General features: G+C 36.4%; 1 protein-coding gene across 1 annotated transcript; it reads right to left on the bottom strand.

The window, feature by feature from the left end:
- Positions 1–8,011: 8,011 nt before the first annotated feature.
- Positions 8,012–13,057, bottom strand: LOC137733428 (putative phosphatidylinositol 4-phosphate 5-kinase 11). Its single transcript, XM_088697793.1, has 8 exons — positions 12,633–13,057; positions 11,662–11,815; positions 11,307–11,472; positions 10,966–11,076; positions 10,376–10,563; positions 9,444–9,541; positions 9,051–9,171; positions 8,012–8,443 (listed from the first exon to the last, which is right to left on the bottom strand). The coding sequence occupies exons 2-8, from the start codon at positions 11,805–11,807 to the stop codon at positions 8,152–8,154; spliced, it is 1,122 nt and encodes a 373-aa protein (XP_088553919.1). The 5' UTR covers positions 11,808–11,815; positions 12,633–13,057; the 3' UTR covers positions 8,012–8,151.
- Positions 13,058–20,722: the final 7,665 nt, after the last annotated feature.

Genomic DNA, 20,722 nt, shown 5'->3' with positions numbered 1-20,722 from the left:
CACACCGATGTGTCGGTTCTCCTCAACAACGAAGCCATCTACGACATGGATAAGATGATGCAGAAGCAGGTTATTTTTCCTGCTCTGATACCATATTGAATTTTTCTGATTTGAATTGTAATGTATTTCATATCTAGAAAGCCTTATGGGAGGCATATTTATACATAATACAAAGAAAGCTTCGGATGCAACAGCACACATGCACATGCAATTCCTTTCCCTGCTGTCCACGAGTCAGCAACAAAGAAAGCTGAAAGCTTTACACCCTTGCTGTCCTTTACACCCTTGCTGTCTTGCTGTGCTGTGCTGTCTGTAAACCCATGTGCTTTGAGTGCACACCCTTGCTGTATGCTTGCTGTGCTGTGCTGTCTGTACACCCATGTGCTTCTTCCAATACAGAGGCTATAAATTATATGTTTTATCAAGCCTTATGTGCTCTTGCTTATCATCTGTGCATGGATCAATAATGCACACAGCCAGACTGACACCGATATATACTTCATTTTCCAACTGTCTCAAACCACTGAAAATCAAAATATAACTATGGATTGTTCCACCATTGCAGATCTGCTTGATTACATAGCTAGGAGGCGAAGAAATTGACAGTATCATTCATCCCAATCGTCGTCGGCCTACAACTGCAAAAAAAAAAAAAAAAAAAAAAAAAAATATATATATATATATATATATATATTGGTTGTCATGTAAATAAATAAAAATTCCAAGTACAGAATTATCATTAATTTCAACATGGCCACCCTATGTATATAACAACTTGACTACACATACATAGTGGTGAAGCCAGGAATGTCGGGAGGAAGGATGAAATTTAAAAGGCTAAAAGGTCCAAAAATATATACATTCAATCCTTTTAGATAGTGGACAATATTAATATTGTTCAAAATTTATCAAGTCAATTGTATTACACGCTACATGTAATTGCCTACAAATTCATTGACAAACTAAAATCCATTGCCAAACTGTAGAAACGAAACTACTGGCCCTCTTTTGTAAGTAGCATTTCATTGTACATCTTTCATTAACTGATCAAATTGTAGGGTAATCTTATATTTATCCACCTACAAGAATCCATTAACTACCATCTTTTTCTTCCCGTACTCTGGAAGAAGAGCTTTCCCCGCCTCATCAGCGGAAGATCCCAACTCATCCAAAGCAGCCTATAACAATCAATCAGAAATGTTAGAATTCAAAAGTGATTACAATTTAGAAACAACCTATAAAGTGCAATGCTTAAACATGTTACCAGTTAAAACACACACACACAAAACTTGCTACTTATAGAGGTTGATCACAAGTCAATTACTGCGAAAGCTTTAGCAAATTCGTCTACAAACTTGTCTTTTGGATAGTGAATATAATTCGTCTACAAACTTGATTATAGCATAGAGCTCGCTGAATCGCCTAGAGTAATGATCATATTGATCTTTGTACCTGTAATATGATAAGGGAAACGTATATCATCATTCATGGAGCACCAATGGACAATTGAGTAAGTAATGATCAGAAGTTTTACTACTAGATAAAACACTTTCAATTACGTTCGAAAAATATCATAAAAACCCTTCTATGATGTTTTCAAATGCCAGAACACTCATAGCTTGAGGAGTCGTGGAAAGTCTGTCAATACAATGATTGTGAAATCCCGATCCTAGATTTCGGTATTGTAATTTAGTTATTATGTATTTCTGGGATTTACATTATTTTTGTTAATTATAGAGCTTTAGTCAGCTAGTTACAAAGTGTGAATTTTAATAATTAGTTATTAAAAATCCGTAGACCTTTCAGGATCACTCTTAGTATTTTTAGATAGAGCTCGTCCCACGAGCGAGTTGGCCAAAACCGTTTGAGAAACATAGTTTTAATGAAGGAATTACGAGCCCTAAAGTTAGGGGAAATCGGTAAATTGGTCCTTCTATATATACAGGAGACCCAAGAAAGTTGGAGCGAGATCAGCCCATGATATAAACCGGGTTGTGCAATCCGACTTCCCCCTTCTAGACCGGTGCGCCAACCTGCCTACACTGGTTTTTTAGGCCCTTTTTCTGATGATTTTCGATTTCGAAACCTGTTATGACCACCACCATTTATCTCCTCACATCCTTCTGAACAAAACCCAACCAAGCATCGCCTTTATTGGCAACGATTTCTACTCGGGCATCCCTGATGGTGAACTCGCCGCTTTGGCTATCACGACGTCACCCACCACCATTAGTCGATAGCCCAGGACCCTAGAAGGAGATCACTAGGTCTTGATCGTTCGTTGGTGTGATGAAGGTCGAAGTTTTTTGGCAAACCAATTCTAAGACAATTTTCACCACCTTCAGGCCATCTTTAGGTCTTGGCACATGTATAACTTTTACTCTACTCTCCATGATATACGAACCGGTAAAATTTGAGTCAGTTTGGTGATTGTCAACAAATTTGGCAGGCTTGGCTGTTGGATGTTATGTGCGGCAGCGCGTGGCCAGTGACCTGATCTTGTATTTTTAGGCTAAACTCAATGCCCTGAATTCATTTTTTATATTTGTATTATGTAATTTGGCTATTTGAGCCTAGTTTTATAAATGTCTGCCACTTGACCTTGTGGTAGATCAAATCCAACCATTGGATCACCATGAAATTATAGTATGTTGTTATGCATATTATGTAAGGATCTTAAGAATTTATGGATCGAAAATTCTATTTTTAGATTTTCCGGATTGAGTTACATAGGGTTGTTGACCATATCGTTGATCAAGAGTTAACTTTTGGTCAACATGTTCTAGATCACTCTTTAAGTAAGGAAGTTAGCATTAATAGAGACTTGATAGAGGACCAAACATGCAAGTGCCCCCTTACTGGGATTTATATATTTAATGGGCTTCTAAATGAGATTAGTGGTGTTGTATAATTACTAGATGAGGAGATGAGCCAAGAATAATAAATTTGTTCGTTAGAACTTGTATTATTGGTGTGACTAGATAATTGGTTGTCATGTGAATCTATGGTAGGTATGTTTGCAATACAAATCATGTGGTTCAATGTGTGATAATGAGTCTGCATCATGTAATAGTGTGGTACATGAATGGTCCTGCCTGATTAATCCTTATTAAGGGACCATACACATTCTAAGGGTGACTCATCCTAGTTAATCCTGATTGTCATATGGCTTCGTTATATAGTATAGATTCTAGTGAATTATACTAGTTGAGTTCCATTAAGTGATTCTGGAACTCATTATAAAGAATGATATGTAGTATTTATTATATGTGTTTTCAAAATAAGGGATTGGTATGTTTAGAAAATAAAATTGTTTTAGAAAACTTTTATTTTCGTCCACTCACATTGTAATGCATACTTTCTCTAGTTGATAAAAATCCTATGTTCAGATTGCACAGTTCCCATTCCTAAGAAATGATATAATAAACCAAGGTCTGTCATCTCATACTTAATCATATCATTCTTGAACTCTTTTATCAATTCCATGCTACTTCCTGTATACACAATATCATCAACATAAATTCATACAATCAATGATTCTCCTCCTTCCTTGATTTTGATGTAAAGTGTGGCTTCACTGGAACTTCTTTAAAAACCACACCCCAAGAAATGGGAATTGATTTCTTCATACCAGGCTTTGGGAGCCTGTTTTAAGCCATGAAAGGGTCTTTGTTAACTTATAAACCTTTTCTTTAGAGTCAGGCACAATAAACCCCTCAGGCTTATCCACATAGACTTCTTCAGTTAACACTCCATTCAAGAATGCTGATTTTACATCCAGTTGGTATAACTTCCAACTTTCCTAAGTTGCAAGTGCAAGTGTCCTTGTTGTATCCAACCTAGCAACAAAAGCAAAAGTTTCATTGTAATCCATTCTTGGCTTTTGTCCAACACTCAGAAGGTTTTCATCAAAACCATGAACCAACATTACTCCTTAATGTACTTGGTTTCATTTTTTGTTTCAATAACAAAAGTACATTTTCATGTGGCTTGGACAATTTGTCTGTTACCCATCTTGATTCTAGTATTCAATGTTTTATCAACATTTATTAATAGAGATTCGTATAAGGTCATATGATTGCTACATCCACTGTCAATAAACTGTACATGCTCATATTTCACCATTGTAGCAGAATTACAAGCAAATAACATAGAGGTTTTTTCTTCCATTTGCTAAGCAAAATCTACTTGTTGAATCATTTTGCTTCTACAATCCTTGGCAATATATCCAAATTTATCACACTTGTGACATTTTGGTTTTCCTTTTGAACCAACATTCACCATAGTGCAGATTTCCACAATATTTGCATCCATCGTTTGTATTCTACTTATTTCCCCTAAATTTAGGCACATAGTTTGGCTTTTCACCAAATTTCACATTTCCTTTCTTATCTTTGTTCTTCCAGGTTTTCTACTTTTGGAATCCCTAGCACATGAGCTGTTATTGAATTGTAGGCTAAGACTATTGGATACTCTCTCGGTGAACATCTCCATCATCAGCATGTCTATTCAACCTTTGTTCAAACCCTTTTAGAGTTGCTACAACCTTTATAGGATCAATTTTACTAATATCCTTTGTAACCTCAATCACATATATGCCAAGCTTATAAGCTACTTCTCTACATTTCTTTCGTTTGAGAGATCTTCATCATACATCTTCATCTTATTTATCAAATCAAACAATCTAGTAACATACACAGAAAGTGATTCATCATTTGTCATTTTAGCATATTCAAAATCTCTTCTAATTCCCTTTAATTTCATAGCTCGAACGTGAGAATCTCCTTAGTACTCTTGCTTTAGTATATCCTAACCTGCCTTAGCAGTTTCTTCATTTGGGAAAATTTCATTTGAAACTGAGTTCTGAATTAGTCCGAGAGCTTTAGAATCATGAGCAACCAGATCCTGAGCTAATGCCTTATAACATTCATCCACAAACATATACAACGATTATAAGACTTGAATACAATCTTCATCTTGAAACGAAATCATAGTTAATTTCAGTGAAGATCAGAGCTCGTAGCTTACCTTCAGATCTAGCCGTTACAACTGAACCTTTTGAGTTCTTCATTTAGAATCTCATAAATCTTCTTCAAAGATTACGCCATTTGATTTAGATAGAACCAAGCTCTGAGGCCATGTTGAATTTAGTTTAAAAATGGTTATTTTGGTGAAAGTTGGATTCGAGCAGATAAGGAATGATGATAGCAATCAGTTGCTCTCTCAATGCTTGCATACACATTGAATCCACTACTCAATCACACAAGAAGTGTGAAGGAATACAATGAGGAATCTAGCCGTTAGGCTAAACGTGATACACACATGCATAGTTACTAACATACCCCATGTGAGAGGCACATGCTTCACTTAAACTCTTAACATAAAATTACAGGTGGCATAATACAAGTTATTAAGATGTTTTAATCTCAGTCATACATTGTGACCAAGTGTTCTAGCTATAACTAAGAACATAAACTTGGACAGAAACTTGAAATCCAAGCTATCTTCAATCATGTAGCAAGCTTAATCTCCAACAGATATTTGTTATATTGATTTGATCAATGGCAATTGCCATTACTTATATACACAGACTCTGTCTGTCTAATACTATACAATAATTGTAAGAGAAATTTAAACTACTTAACATATACAGTTGAAATCAATGGAGGTAGGGATTCTTTGATAAGCAGGGAAAGTAATCACACTAAGATCTACCCACCAAAGTTCAACGCAGTTATACGATCCTTTCCCCCAAATAGTGAAACCCTTGTAATATTATATCATTTTAACGGATTTTGGCGTTACCAATGATCATATTGAAATCTATAGAAAGAATGGTCTATAGTGAAAAATATTACATGAATATTTTCATGTAATCACATTAAAATTTATAGCAAGAATCGTCTAGTATTAACAACTTGTGCATACAATGGCATGTAGAAATCTACTATGAACAATATGACTTGAAGGTTTAATTTCCATGAGAGTTTATGTTCCTATGAAATTTAAAGCAAGAATCATCTATTATGAACAACTTGTGCATGCAATGGGAATACATTTACCGCTAAGCAACTAACTTCAATTTTGTTTTTCTTTATAAATACTACCATCAGTTACAAGTTCACAATCATATATATACAGAAGCTTGTATTTTCTACAACATGCACGAAATGCGACATTTGGATCTAGAGATAGCTGATAAGTGATAAAGCTCTTAGTCTCGACCGGAAACCTCTCCTCTTTACTACGTTGTCTAAAATGATCAATTAGCTCAATCTTCAACTATGTTGTGGCTGACTCCCTGTCAAACCATGTTTAGAGTTATTTTGAGAACTTAATTATGGCTCATTTGGAAGTACTTTTAAAATGGTTAAAGCTCTTTTAGTGAATATTTTTAGTACCAATCCTTAACAAAAAAGCAAGTGAATCTAAAAAAAAAAACACTTGAAATCAAGTGCTTTTGGAATCCACAAACATTTTCTCCAAAATTGTTTTCAGTCATCTTAAAAGCACTTCCAAACGGTTCCTTATTAAGATTCAAATCACATCCTTAACGGTGTGTCAAGAATAGAAACCCTTCATGGTTACAGTGCATACTTAGGGATTTTTTTGAGCCAGATTGCTGTGTTAAAAAAAAAAAAAAAAAGAAAAAAAGAAAAAAAAAAGAAGCTTTTATTATGCTTTAAGGATAATTATTTGGAAAATGAAATAGTTGAGCATTTGATAAATTGTTATTTATGAAAAGTAGTGTAAAAGTGTTTGGTAAAATTTAATGTAAAAGTGATATATATGTATATAATGACAAAAATAGACACAGTAGTGGGGTTGGTGGCAGAAATAGTGGCGGTGATGGCAGCCACAATGGTGGGGGTGCGGTGGTGGTACTAATAATAAGGTGTGGCAGTAGGGTTATAGGTAGCAGTGGTGCCAGTGGTAGAGATGGCAATTGCAACACTTTTGGTGGTAGTTGTGGCAATGAAAGTGGTGGTGATGGTGACCGTGGTGTAAGGCTGGTTGTTGCAGTCATAGGTGGTGGCGATGATAATGGTGGTGAAGGCGATGACATTAGCAGTGGTGGTGGAGTCGACTTCAATGATGGTGATGGCAACAACAACTGTAAGTTATGGTGGTGGTGCCAATAGTGAGGTGTGGTGGTTGGGGTGTAGAGGTTACAATGGTGGTAACGGTGGTGGTAACGGTTGTGGGGGTTGTGGTGGTAGTGTTAGAGGTGGTGACAATAATGGCGACAGTGACGACAACGGATGGTGGTGCAATTGTAGTGCTAGTGGTGTTGGTTGTTGTGGTGGTGGAGGTGGTGACGAGTATGGTGGCAGTAGTGGTGGTGATGATGATGATGACAGTGGTGATGTAATGTTAGTTGTTGTAGTGGTAGGAGATGGCAATAACTTTGTTGTCCAAGAGAGAAAATATATGTAGAAGCATAAACAATGTCAATTTAAAAATTTAATGAGGGTATTTACAAGAATTAAAAATATCCATTAAAGGCTCAGCTGTGCTTTTTATAAAAGTTGTTTTTAAAAGTAGAGCAACCTACATGCTGCTTTTATAAGTTGTTGGAGGCCATTGCTTTAAAAATAAGCAGGTTATTTTATTTTTACTAAACATTTTTGTATTGCTTAATTTTAAAGTGAAACAGTTTTTAGTAAAAAAGAAACAATACCAAACGGAGTCTAAATTGGATTAGATAACCATAGGAATCAAGGCTTGGTGAAGCATATATAAGGTTTTGATATCATAGCATTTGGTGAAAATTGGGAGGGCTACATTTGCTTCATGAGCAATCCATGTTCTAACTTCAATTTGGATAAAATATCTTCATTTTTTCTTTTAGCATACCTTAAATCTAGTGAGTTATCAAATACAATCCTACGTACCGATTCTGACATTTGAGTTTTGTTAGACTTGAGCTGAACCATGGACATGAGCTACTGCATGTTGCCTCATACATAGACCATCCTTATTGAAAGCCCAAATGTGTCATGAACAGATCTAATATGACTACTTTCTAGTTTTAATTTTCATTCAGTTATATTTTTTTCAGAGTCTAACAATAACATGAATGTGTTTCATACAAGAAATTTAAAGGTCAGATTTTGAAGGAGCATACGGAACCTGCCAGTTGTGGTCAGACTAGTCCGACTCTTCGGGCAGAAATACTTTGCTCAGAAACTCCTGAAAGCGAGAAGAGTAGGCTTTGGGGTTCACAGTTTTGATGGACTTTGAGTCGTATTTCATTGCCTTGCAAGCATGCTCAATGCGTTTCTTCATGTTGTAATTCTGACAAAAATCTATTATTCCAAAGAATAAAAGAACATTGAAGCATTCTTGTGTTCTGCTGGAGCTATATGATCTACTCTCCATTTCATTCCTGCAGGTTCGGACAGCTCGTGCTGGCAGTCTGTCACCAAATTTCAAATCAGGCCTGCAGCAGAAGAATAATGAGCAAGAGGAAGAAAAGAAAAATAAAGCAGTTACTAGTAAGCAGCATATATGATTTGGAAGGAACATATGGTTGGAAGTTTGTCAGGTTTTATTAGTTAAAACTGTTACCTAAATTGTAAAGGCACTTTCATTTACACCCCTACTATAGTCGGGGCTTAAGCCTTGAAAACTTCCTATCAGAGGGGATTGTCCTGAAAGCCAAAGAAAGCAACTGAAAATTACTACAGATTTTCAAGAGTGACAAGAATTGATATGGGAAAAGTCTCGTGTCATCTGCCATTGCTTTCTTCCGCATCCAGGACAAACTGCTCAGATACTAGTTTGTCACAGCTAAACCATCATTAGGAAATTACTGGAATTATCTCCCCAGCAGAGCCCCAGTGATGGTATTAATTATTCGATGAGTCAGTTGACACAATAGTTGTGAAAGCAAACTTCCAACTATGTTTACACCCAACAGAACCTAGCACAATTCTATGCTAACTGGGACATTTTGATGCCTATATTTAAATCCAAACGGAACCAATCTAAACCGACTTTCATCTTGTTGTCCAGACTTCTATGCGGCAATATATACAATACAGTACCTGTCAATTAGATCGCATATATCGGCAAGAGTTAACTCTGATGAGGTTTCATCGTCTTCTGAAGTATCATCTGTTTGCCTTTTGGCATTAAAACTTCCGGAATTTTTTTCGTCAATTGAACCTGCCAAGGGAGAGGTGGATTGTTTATGTTAGAGAAGTAAGATTTGTACATGTTCAATTCATGAAAAAAATATGCAACCCTAACAAATACCATCGCAGTTTTGGAAATTTTGTACTAGTTTTCTGCAGAAATATTTCTGTCTATGGTTGCTGTATTCTCATATTTTTAGAATTTCTTAGTCTGCATAGATTTGCATGATACAAAACATCCATGGCTGATGAAAAACTTAATTGCACAATAAGCGGTAGAAAACGATTAATGAGAAGAACCACCTTCCAATGAACGTGTAGTATCTAGGTGTATACCAAGCAATAAACTATAATCCATGATGCCCTCGCCTTCCAAAAACTCGCAGTCATACTTGATTTGCCTATAAAAAAATAAGAAGACAAAAGATGTTAATAAGGCAAAACAAGGGATTTATATGTCACGAAGCAAACAGATCCATGCATCGTTGTAATAATTTTTGTCTTCTGAGACTGATGTGCGTAATAGGATAAGCTCTACAATCAAATCTGTGTATAACATACCACAGCCAAAATCCAACAAGCGAATAAATGAATAATTAGGAGTTTGTAATTACTTAGAATCAAATTATATATGATGGAATGCATTTCCAAAATATTAGTTTGTGAATGCACTCTCCAAACTAAAGTCATTCTCCCTTTGTCTCCATAGAAATCACCTTGGCAAGAAAACAATGTCAGTTTGTAGTTTACCTGCCAAATAACAATGGCAATATTACGGGCTCAAATTTTCTTTTAGAAACGAGATACAAATCAGATGATTTGTAGAGCAGCAGCAGTGCACAATAGAGAAGTAAAGTTTCATGACTCTCAAGATCTCTAGACATCCAATTGGTAAAAGGAGGGAATAACAAAATTTTGTTTATTATAGTACCGATGGCAACATGCCCTCAAATAATTGAACACAACTACAACGGCTCATTCAAAACATCTCCAGACAGCCTAGGAGTGCTGTATTATTACAAGAAAGTAGGAAACGACATACGAGTTTGAGATCAAAGCTGCTTTTAATTTTAATAATGACTCAATCTTCAAGTAAAATGAAAAAATTTCAAAGAGGCACCCGCTATTCACTAACATCCAAAAAATTCAAACTGAACTCAAGTTTTTTGCAGAAAAGTTTGCTTATGCGCAGATGTGCTGAGAAATGACATTGATAATTAGACAAAGGTACTTACGCTAAGAGCCGATCTCGGACCAGTGGGTCAAGGTAAAAGCAAAAGTCAAAATCCAGATCCTTAAGAATGACTGTGTCATGAACTTGTGATTTGTTGCAGGTTCTGCCTACTGAAGACCCTTTGAGATCATAGCACTTATATAAGCATAGTTCTAACGGCATTACGGTTGCCCAAACGGCAAAGTAAACCTGCTCATTTAAAACAAAAAAAAAAAAAGTAACTATTGATTAGAAGGAACTTGAATATGTCAAAACCTAATTAAAGGAAGATTTGGTAGGATAAATGTGTTCATCCAAGCCCTTCGCATATACGAGTGCTATGACACCATTATCCATGACGCTTTTTAAGAGCATCATAGAAGGCGAAAGATGACGCAGTTTCCACATCATCTATGACGCTTATTATGAGCATCATGGAAGGCAAAAGATGATGTAATTTCTGCATCATCTATGTTGATATTTGTAGTCATATGTATATAGCTCTATTTTCATATTTATGATTGGTTGTATATTGTGCGCTATTTCTATCCAATCATATTGCATTTAATTTAAATAAGTAAACTTCAATTCTCGTAACTGAGAAGATCGTACCTTGATACCTCCTGGTGGCCTAATAACATGAAGTCCATACAGTCTTTTCAAAAGTGAGGCGCCATATTTCTTAACATGGCGGTAATAATTTGGAAGCATTTCTAGGTACACCTATGAGAAAAGGTAAACATAGTAATATGCTTACACTGCTGATAAAGAGATATAAAAGCAAATCAAATTTCTTTGTTGATTAACTGCATCAAAACTTCGAATTAATTCATAAATAAATATTTAGACACACAAAATCCTTCAAAGAATATAAAAATAAGAAGAATTGTTTCAGAGTTTTTTGTTACCTTTCATCCATTAATGGTAAGATGACACTAGAGAATTTTTTTTACCTTCTTTTCTGATTTCCGCAGGGTTCTAATCACGAATCGTTTGTCACCAGGCAATATATACACCCTACCATGTCTTCCTGGTAAAGAAACCTCCCTTAGAGTGTCATCTCCACATATTGTAAGCAGGTAGTCGTCATAACTAATACTGTCAAGCTCCAGCAGACGTCTGCAAACAATCTATTCGACTATAGCTTTCTCAAAATCGAAAAAGATAGCAACGAACACAGGCATATGTATATATACTATAGACATTTATGTGGAGACATACTAAATCACTTCTAATTATACGAACAAAGAAATCTGGCACGAAAATAATTTGGCATGTAACACATCTGAGAGGACACTGAAAATAAACCTGAAAACTGCAGGACTGTAATGTTTCCATTCAAAGTCATTCATGATGTAAGCTCCATGCATCGAGTCCTGCCTGGTATATTTTATACAGTTTGTTTTAGCAGCTTTGAAGTCATCTGGTGAAAGTTCCTCTTGCAGAAGCTCCATGTATCGCCCTGAGGCATAGTTCTTATTGGATCAGCATTTCAAAGTAGACGATGTTACACATTTGAGTTCGTTAGCACATCTATTAGCATCACGCATTGCAACAAAGAAATGTAACAGTAATGTGGTCCTGAAGCTACTGAGTTAAAAATCATTATCACAACCCACAAATACAATGATGCGTAAAATTCTCTTGCTACACTGACGATCTGGTCATATAATCAATAGTTCATATTCACGATTAAACAGGTTATTTACAACACAAAGGATGCACGTAATATTTATAACACAAAGGATTCTCTAACATGTTATCATCACCTAAAAAGTAATGCAAGACTTAATACATATACATATCTGCACTCAAAAAATAATTTGAAACTGCGGATTAAACATAACCAAGAAAAATTGACATAAGAAGTTATAATCTCTTTTTCTGAAGTGGTTTTTATCGACTTGTAAAACATTAATAAAGTTCCTCTTGTTCCTTTTACCCAAAAAAAAAAAAGTTCCTCTTGTGCAGGTAATTGAAACCAAAAGAACGCTTCTGTATTCTAATTATCAAATATCACATGATCACATAAATAATCAAAACTCGTTCAAAGAACAAAAACAAAATACAAAAAATGATTCATAATTGCAAATGGGGTCTTCCGGTATCTGACATTTATCTAACCAAGAGCCAAAATCTACATGAGCTCCAAACCAACCCAGCAGTTATTAACCAAACATTAAAACCCCAAAGCAACCTATGCATTGGCTTCAATATCTCTGACAAGACCAAACAAAACCAAACCCACCAAAAAGAACATTGTTTGCGCAAAGATTTACCTTTGTCAGAAACCCTGTTTCGAATCCCAAGAATTTCCAGAGGAAAAGGTTCTCCTTTTTTCTTTTCTCTTTTTTTTTTTTTTCAGGTACAACTTATTGGCTTCTGTTGCATCGTCGTCGTCTTCATCATCAGTTTTAAAAATTGAGCTTTAGTTGTTGGCATGGTTACGACAGAGAGGCGAGGAGGATTGTCCATCGGACTCATTGATTTACTGCACTTTTACGAGCGCAAAGAAAGATCCTCAACAACCGATATTGCCGTTTTTGGAATGCCAACGCTAACAAAGTTTCGCGTCTGGCACAAGACGTAAAACACCAACCCCAACCCCCAACAGTCCGGTTTTATTAGACCATTTTGCCCTCGATTTTGGTATGTTTAATTTTCCATTGCATGTCCATTATGGTCAAGTTCACAACTCAAATGTAATTTGAACTTTTTTCCATTGCATGTCCATTATGATATTAATATTTCAAACGGGTTAATGAAAAAGTCTCTATCCACTAAACCAATTCACGATAGTGTACATTCTTTGGGAGGATTGATGGATACATTAATCCAATTTGTCAGTTCCTTTGCTAAAAGGAGGGTTTCTAGGTTCACTAATAAAAGACTTATCCACCTACAATCACGGTTCAATTCTTGTCTTCTGTTGAAAAGTCTCATGGGCAATGAATGCCCACAGTTCCATTTGTAGAAAACGAAAGCGGAAATTGCATTGTGTTGTCAGAAGACGCGTTACAAGTTTCAAAATGCAGTTAATGCATCTGTATGAAGTTGCTCTATAAATAGAGCACTCCATATGTTTTCATGTAACAGAAAAGAGAAGAGGAAAGAGAAAGAGAGGAAGAGCAGAGGAGAGAATAAATAGAGTTATCTTTGTACTCTTATTATTCCAATTATAATGAAAGCACCACTACTGCCCGAGGACGTACTCCAGTCACACTGACTGTAGAGGAACCTCGTAAAATTTGTGTCTTGTTTTATTTATTCCACTGTACACACACTGTCGATTTTACAACACGTTATCAGCACGAAAAGCTCTCATGTCAGTGGAAAAGCATAACGCCATAAATCCGGTAAAGCACTATCCACCTCTCACCTCAGTCATCTAAAATCTCACAGAATAAAAGGTATGTCCATTTTTCGTCTCTCCCACTGCGCCAGAAGCGCCCCACCGAATTCCGGTGAAAAATTGAAATTTACGACGTGAAGTCGTCACGAGATGAGAAAACTCGTACTTGACAACTGGTTTCCAGAGATCCAGAAGAATCTCATCAGACTTGGAAACCCAGATCACGTTGTTTTCGACGGATCTTGAGAACTCCCATGAATACTTGGTTGTTTGAGATGGTGATGGCAAGAATGAATCCACACAGACCTCCCTCTCTTGTGCCTTCGTCAACCCCACTGTCATCTATGTCTCTGTAGGGAGGTTCTTGCTTAACGATGCCATGTTCCCTGGGTCATGCAAGAACCACGCCAGTCTCTGGTAGCCTTTTGGATTGAATTGATTTTTGGGAAACCTCCATAACTACCCAGCTGGCCTTGTGTTTCAAGACTGGCAGAGACAGAGAAGGAAGAAAAATAATAGAAAAAGGGGGATGGAATGGCAAGGCACATGTGAAGAAGAAAAAAAAAAGGGAGATGTTGACTGCAACTTAAGAAAAATATATATATAAAAAGGTTTTGAATGGTGCAGAATAGTGCATAACACCATTTAGTCAAAATAACATAAATAGGTTTCTGTTGGTGCATAGCACCATGTTGCAGGTTTGAATAAGTGCTGACAAAAGAAAGTAAAAATAATAAATAAAAGGAGGTATGATACTTCTTGTTATTTATGTGAATTGGTGTTGATTTAAAACCCTTTCACAAGTTCTATTTCCTTTAAAGCAATTTATTCATTATGGCTGGAATTACCGCCTATTGCTTTAATTTATTTATTGTACTTCTTTTTGTTACGATGAGTACATACTGGACCTGAAGTTCCTTGATCAGATCAGAACCTGCAGTTTCTTGATCCTCATCAAATAAAAATGATTGGACCTGAAGTTCCTTGATAAGTACCTTAAGTTTGAAGAGCCAAAGTGCCTCAACTTAATGGCAATAAAAGCCATAAGAATCTTAGTCTACAGACTATTAAATAAGGACCAGAAGTTTCTTATGTCCATACTCAAAAATGGTTTAGCAGAAGCATTTATTAAGCGGATGAAATTGATTACCCGCGTTCTGCTGATGAAAATAAAATTGCCAGTTTTTACATGGGTACATGTCATTTTACATGATACATTATTGATTTGGTTGAGACCTGTTGATAACCATCAATACTTCTTAGTACAACTCGTGTTTGGGAACCAGCCAAACATTATACATTTACGAGTTTTTGGTTGTGTTATCTATGTGCCTATTGCACTGCCACAACATACTGAAATGAAGCATCATTGCGGATTAGGCATTGATGTTGGACATCATCTATCATTCAATATTTAAAACCCTTGACTGGGGATATATTTACCGCGTGGTTTGCGGACTGTCATTTTGATAAGACAATTTTCCCGCCGTTAGGGGGAGAAAATAACTTCGTTTTAGAAGAACGATGAACAAATATCATTCCAGAAGAATGATAAGAAAAAATTGTTCCAGAAGAACGAAGAGAATTTGTCTTATTTTGATTCATGAAGCAATCAATATACAAACGAAGTGAGAATAATTGAATGATGCATTTAATGATGCAACGAAAGTGATGAAATCACATATACTTGCTGCAAATGTGCCTACAAGAATTAATGTCCCTGTTGGACAAAATAATATGGCAGCAAATGATTTATCTGTTGCACGCCTGAAGTGTGGCAGACCCTCAGACTCAAAAGGTTCAGTCCTTCGAAAGAAGAAAAATATGGCACTACTGAACTATTGCATAACTGTTGCATGCCAGAAGCATGACAGTTGTTGCAAGGATACTTGTCCCGGAAAGGTCAATCCGCAGACATGAGAGTATTGATGTCTCATGCATGAAGCATGATAGACGTATAGGTTCTAATGACTCAACTCCCGAAGTGGAGATTAAAATCCAAGCTCTATAACGCTCAAAAGGAGGTTATGATCCGCATTCTCTAAATTATAACTATCCTGGAAGAGATAGTGTAATGCCCTTGAAGAGGCAATGGATATCCAAAAGAAATGAAAAACTTTTATGCATGCGCATGCACATGAGAATGTGGGATCACAGATTGATGATAACCAATGGTAATTTTGGTTTTTACCAGTAGCTACTAAATTCATCAATGAGCTGTGGTGATATTGAGTCCCGTTTTTTTTCCATCAACAAAATTATGGGCTAAAAATGGATAAAGGCAAATCCATTGTAATTTTGTAAGAACGTGGAAAAATAGACCTATATACTTGGATACAATACAAATAGCCAAAAGATGTTGAACCTAGAAGGTTACATATGGGCATTTGTAATACCGTGAAATACACTCATATGATAAGACACAGGGTTGAAAACGAGTTCATATGAATGAAGAATTATATATGAAGGGTTATGAGTCGTCCACATAATATCTCCATAAATAAATCCTTTAAATATACATGGAAGCAAATTGCTCTGTATAAATTCTAGAGGAAAATGTGTCATGAAATGTAGAAAATCTCTGAAGGATTCAAATTGCTTGAAGAAAGCCCCGGAAGGGTAAAGCATGAAATATGTACTCAATACCAATGGATGGTATAAATTGCCTTAGTAAGTACTTCCATTATGGTATTATTGCAACATACTAAAATCTCTTGCAAGAGTTGATGATATTAAATTGGGACTCCTGAAGAGTCAAGAAAGATTATAAAGTGTTGAGAGAAATATTGTCTCGAACTGCAGAATCGAACAATATGCCAACACGAATCTTATCCATGATGTTTACGACATTAAAGAATCATATGGATTGAAGATTATGAGTTGAATACTCAAATAATTAATACACTAAGAATGATCATTTATCTTCGCGAGGGGTAAAGATAAATTGATATTTGGTCCAGAAGTACCACATCTTAGTGAAATATATGCTTTATTGTATTTAATACAATACACTGAATGAAATAAAGCTTATATATTAATATCTCCGAGAAATTACATACACATGAGTTAAAACAAACAAACAGAAAGGAACCTTCACAAAGGTTACTCATGTGAAGCCTCAGTACTCGGAAGTACCCCAGAAGGGGAAGACACCAGAAGTTGATTATTTGGAGTCTCAATACTTGGTGAAACTCCAGACAGCTAAGACAATGGATGTCTTTGGAATAAAGACTCGAACCCCCGATTGTCATTTTGAGTCCGACCTTCGGATTCCAGTAGCTGGTCGAGCTTTCTTTTCATGCTCGTAGAGTAATTATTTGCAAGCATGTGTAACACTTTATTCTCATGCTTAAGCCCTCTAATCTCTTGTTTAAGACTTGCCACCTCAGCCATTAATGATTCAACTTGGTGGGTTCGAGCAAGTAAGCGCTGGCCCATATTGGATACAGAGCCCGCACATTGAACACTGAGTGCCAATGAGTCTTGAACGGCCGCTTCATCAGACCGGTTTGAAAGGATTATGTTGTCCTTTGGAGTGAGAAGATTCCTGGCTACCACTGTAGCAGTTATGTTATCCTTCATCACAGAGTCCCCAACCGTAAGAGGACCATTAGAAGATGAGAAGGACGGGCGCCATATGTTATCCTGACGCTGCTCGTCTGTATCAATCCTGAGACTCAAATCTAAGCAAATGTTAGATGGGCAAGCCATTTTCAAAAAAATGATGAAGGAAGTCAGATAAAATCTCAGAAGTGCAAGAAAGGGAAATTTCTGCAGGTAACAATTTTCTGAGTGTTTCTGAACAAAATTGATATCTCTATAAAAGGAGGGGCAACATGACCACTTATTCAAAAATCGAAGAGACACCGATTTTCGAATTTCAAAAGCCGGATTTCCCTGCATGACGTCTGTCAACATTTCTCAGACACAATCTCAGCTCTTGGACATCACGTGCAACTTTGTCAAAGATCTCTGATAAAGTTGAAAACGCGTGAATCTTACTGTTCTAATTACACCACAGTTGCTGACAAGAGTAAAGGCACAGCACTACTACCTGCTATTGGGAAATCCATATATATGTCAACCTCTGTTCTCCATGGCAAGGCAGAACTGAAAAATATCTAACTCTTCCTCATCTCCGAGAATGCATCTTTCACAAAGTATCTCGAAATACTCAGTTTTCTTCCTCTCTGAGAATACCTCTACAAACAAGTCACACCAGAGCAAGAGTATCTCATATCATCAGGGACGAGAGCAAGAGTATCTCATATCATGTAATCTCCCTGTCATTTCCTTTGTCCTTGTTCTTACCTGCCAAGACAAGGACAGAGAAAGCAATATGTCGGAACCTCCACTCAAACTTGCGTTGCCACCAAGAAGTGATGGTCCATTCAAATACAAGGTTTGCATCCCACTCCTGTATCAGAGGATAAATACTACACGAGAAGATGCCAAACCTGCATAAGGAAAATACCACTTCTGCAAGGGGAGCAAGTAAGGCAAGTGAAAATGATACATTGAAGCATGTGGAGACAACCACAACAAACACATGTCAGTTCATCCCCGACAAAGTCTAAGATCACTTGTCACATGCAGCTCCTCATGGTCCAATTTCATTCAAGATCAAGCCTAGACGGCCTTTGAAGAAATCACAAGTCCGATTCAAGATCAAGTGTCCACCATCCTTGAATCAAATTCAGCTCCAGATAAAATGGTTAAATTCAGACATTAGGAGGAAGTCTAGCAGAAGGCCCTCCAACCCAGTTCAAGAACAAGCATGTGGAAAATTAACAACAAGTGAAACACCTTATTCGGCAACTATCACCGTTAAAAGACTAAAGCAGCAGGATGAATGATCAGCCTAAATAATTTGAAATCAGGGGGAGATACTCATCAAGGGGGAGCATCCAAAAATAGATCAAGATCTTAACGAGGCAACTCATGTTGATATGTGGGCATCCAAGGGGGAGTGTTGAAAAGTCTCATGGGCAATGAATGCCCACAGTTCCATTTGTAGAAAACGAAAGCGGAAATTGCATTGTGTTGTCAGAAGACGCGTTACAAGTTTCAAAATGCAGTTAATGCATCTGTATGAAGTTGCTCTATAAATAGAGCACTCCATATGTTTTCATGTAACAGAAAAGAGAAGAGGAAAGAGAAAGAGAGGAAGAGGAGAGGAGAGAATAAATAGAGTTATCTTTGTACTCTTATTATTCCAATTATAATGAAAGCACCACTACTGCCCGAGGACGTACTCCAGTCACACTGACTGTAGAGGAACCTCGTAAAATTTGTGTCTTGTTTTATTTATTCCACTGTACACACACTGTCGATTTTACAACATCTTCCTTATTTTACTGGAGCACAGATTTAAAAAATTAAAAAAAAAAAATAATGATAGCTACCTTTCCCACCTGTTTTTCTAATTTACCTTTCTTATTTATTAAGTGTCGTATGGACTCCAGTGGTAAAGGCATGAACTGCGAATCCCCAATAAACAAAAAATTGCTGGAGGTTTCAGGTTTGATGCTCCAAGCTAGTAAGTTTGCTTAACTGTGACCATGGGCACGGTGAAATTCCCGATAGCCTCTCCGGTAACCGAAAGGGGTGGATAATTGTGGCTTGTCACCAGTTGTTCCTATTTTTTTTTTAAAGGAATAAACTCATTTCTATTTTTTCATATTTAACCTTGGGGTAATGCTAGGGAGATTAAATAGACAAAATTTGAAAACTAAATAATTTTCACCAATAAGAATGAGAACGTTTATCAACATTTGTCATCATTGTGGCTCTATACCACATTTGTGAAGATGATTGTTGTCCTTACACCATGGCGTCAGTTTGAACCCGTCGACTCTCTAATCTAATATCTAATTTAATAAATCTATTGTTTGACAAATAAATAAACAATAAACTCTCATATCATTTAATTACAAAATTTTATCTACAAATTTAGTCTTCAACATTATTCTTACCCCTTACCCTTGTTTTCAAGAGCTAACTTCTCTCACCTACCACCCCGTGTTCTATAATCTAACCAATTTTTTTTTTTCTTTTCTTTACCAAAAATAAAAACCCACCTAGAGAAAAACCCTTGGCCGCACCCTATTCCCTAAATCCGATTGGTCACGATTTGTCCGATGACAAATTTGAGTTTTTTTTTTTTTTTTTTTTTGTGTTTTTCTTTCTTTCTATCATGATTTGATTTTTGTGATGCAGGTTTGGAGGATTAATATGGTGGGGTGAATGCTTTCTGCAATTTTTTGCAATTTGGTATTAAAAACCATAAACATGAAAAGAACAAGAAAGGATGGGGAAAATGGACGACCAGGCTTCTAGAGCTAAGTTGGATATTTTTTATTTATTTTTAATTTGGGTAGGTTAAGGCTGGTAGATTGTCATTAGTTAGGGACATATGTGGAAATAAAATAATATATTCTTTTAAGTTTCAACACATTAAATACTTATGTTTTAAGTGATAGTGAAATTCACGTGACAATTGATAAGTGAGAAAGACAAATAAATAAGGGTAAATTATATTTTACCCCTCAGGTTTGAGGACGATTTCAATTCCTTACAACATCTTTGAAACAGTTCAATTTCATACATTTACTTATCATTTTATTTCAATTTCAGAAAATCTGTTAAGTAAACTGTTAAGTGACGACGTCGCAAATATGGAATCCACATTTGTGTTGACGTGGCAGCCACATTTGTAACACGTGGCAAAAAAAATAATTTTTTATACATTTAAAATATAATAATATTTACCCTATTAAAAAAAAAAAAAAAAAAAAAAAAACCAAACAAACCCAAAAACCCCCCGACCCACTTCTCCATCTCCTCCCTCTTCACCTCCCATCCCTTACAAACCATCATCCTCACCCTCTTCTCCAGTTCACCCGCGTCCCGCCGCCGCCATCTTCCTCCTCAAACTCCCATCAGCAACCACCACCATTACTACCCAATGACGTCGTCATACTCCTCTTCCTCCTCAGCTCAAACATAATGAAGCAA

Source organism: Pyrus communis, chromosome 7 (genome assembly GCF_041283825.1).
Source record: "Pyrus communis isolate YQ-2024b chromosome 7, ASM4128382v1, whole genome shotgun sequence".
In the NCBI taxonomy this organism is placed as follows: Eukaryota; Viridiplantae; Streptophyta; class Magnoliopsida; order Rosales; family Rosaceae; genus Pyrus; species Pyrus communis.
Note: the sequence above shows the minus strand (reverse complement) of the source record. Positions and strands in the feature narration are given on the sequence as shown.

What these genes read in the sequence shown, in the direction of transcription:
- LOC137733428 (XM_088697793.1), bottom strand. Translation starts at nt 11,807, where the DNA reads ATGGAGCTTCTGCAAGAGGAACTTTCACCAGATGACTTCAAAGCTGCT. An exon ending in GGCCACCAGGAGGTATCAAG is followed by an intron (nt 10,564 to 10,965) that starts GTACGATCTTCT and finishes TTAAATGAGCAG; the next exon opens with GTTTACTTTGCCGTTTGGGC. An exon ending in ATATGCGATCTAATTGACAG is followed by an intron (nt 8,444 to 9,050) that starts GTACTGTATTGT and finishes CTTCTGCTGCAG; the next exon opens with GCCTGATTTGAAATTTGGTG.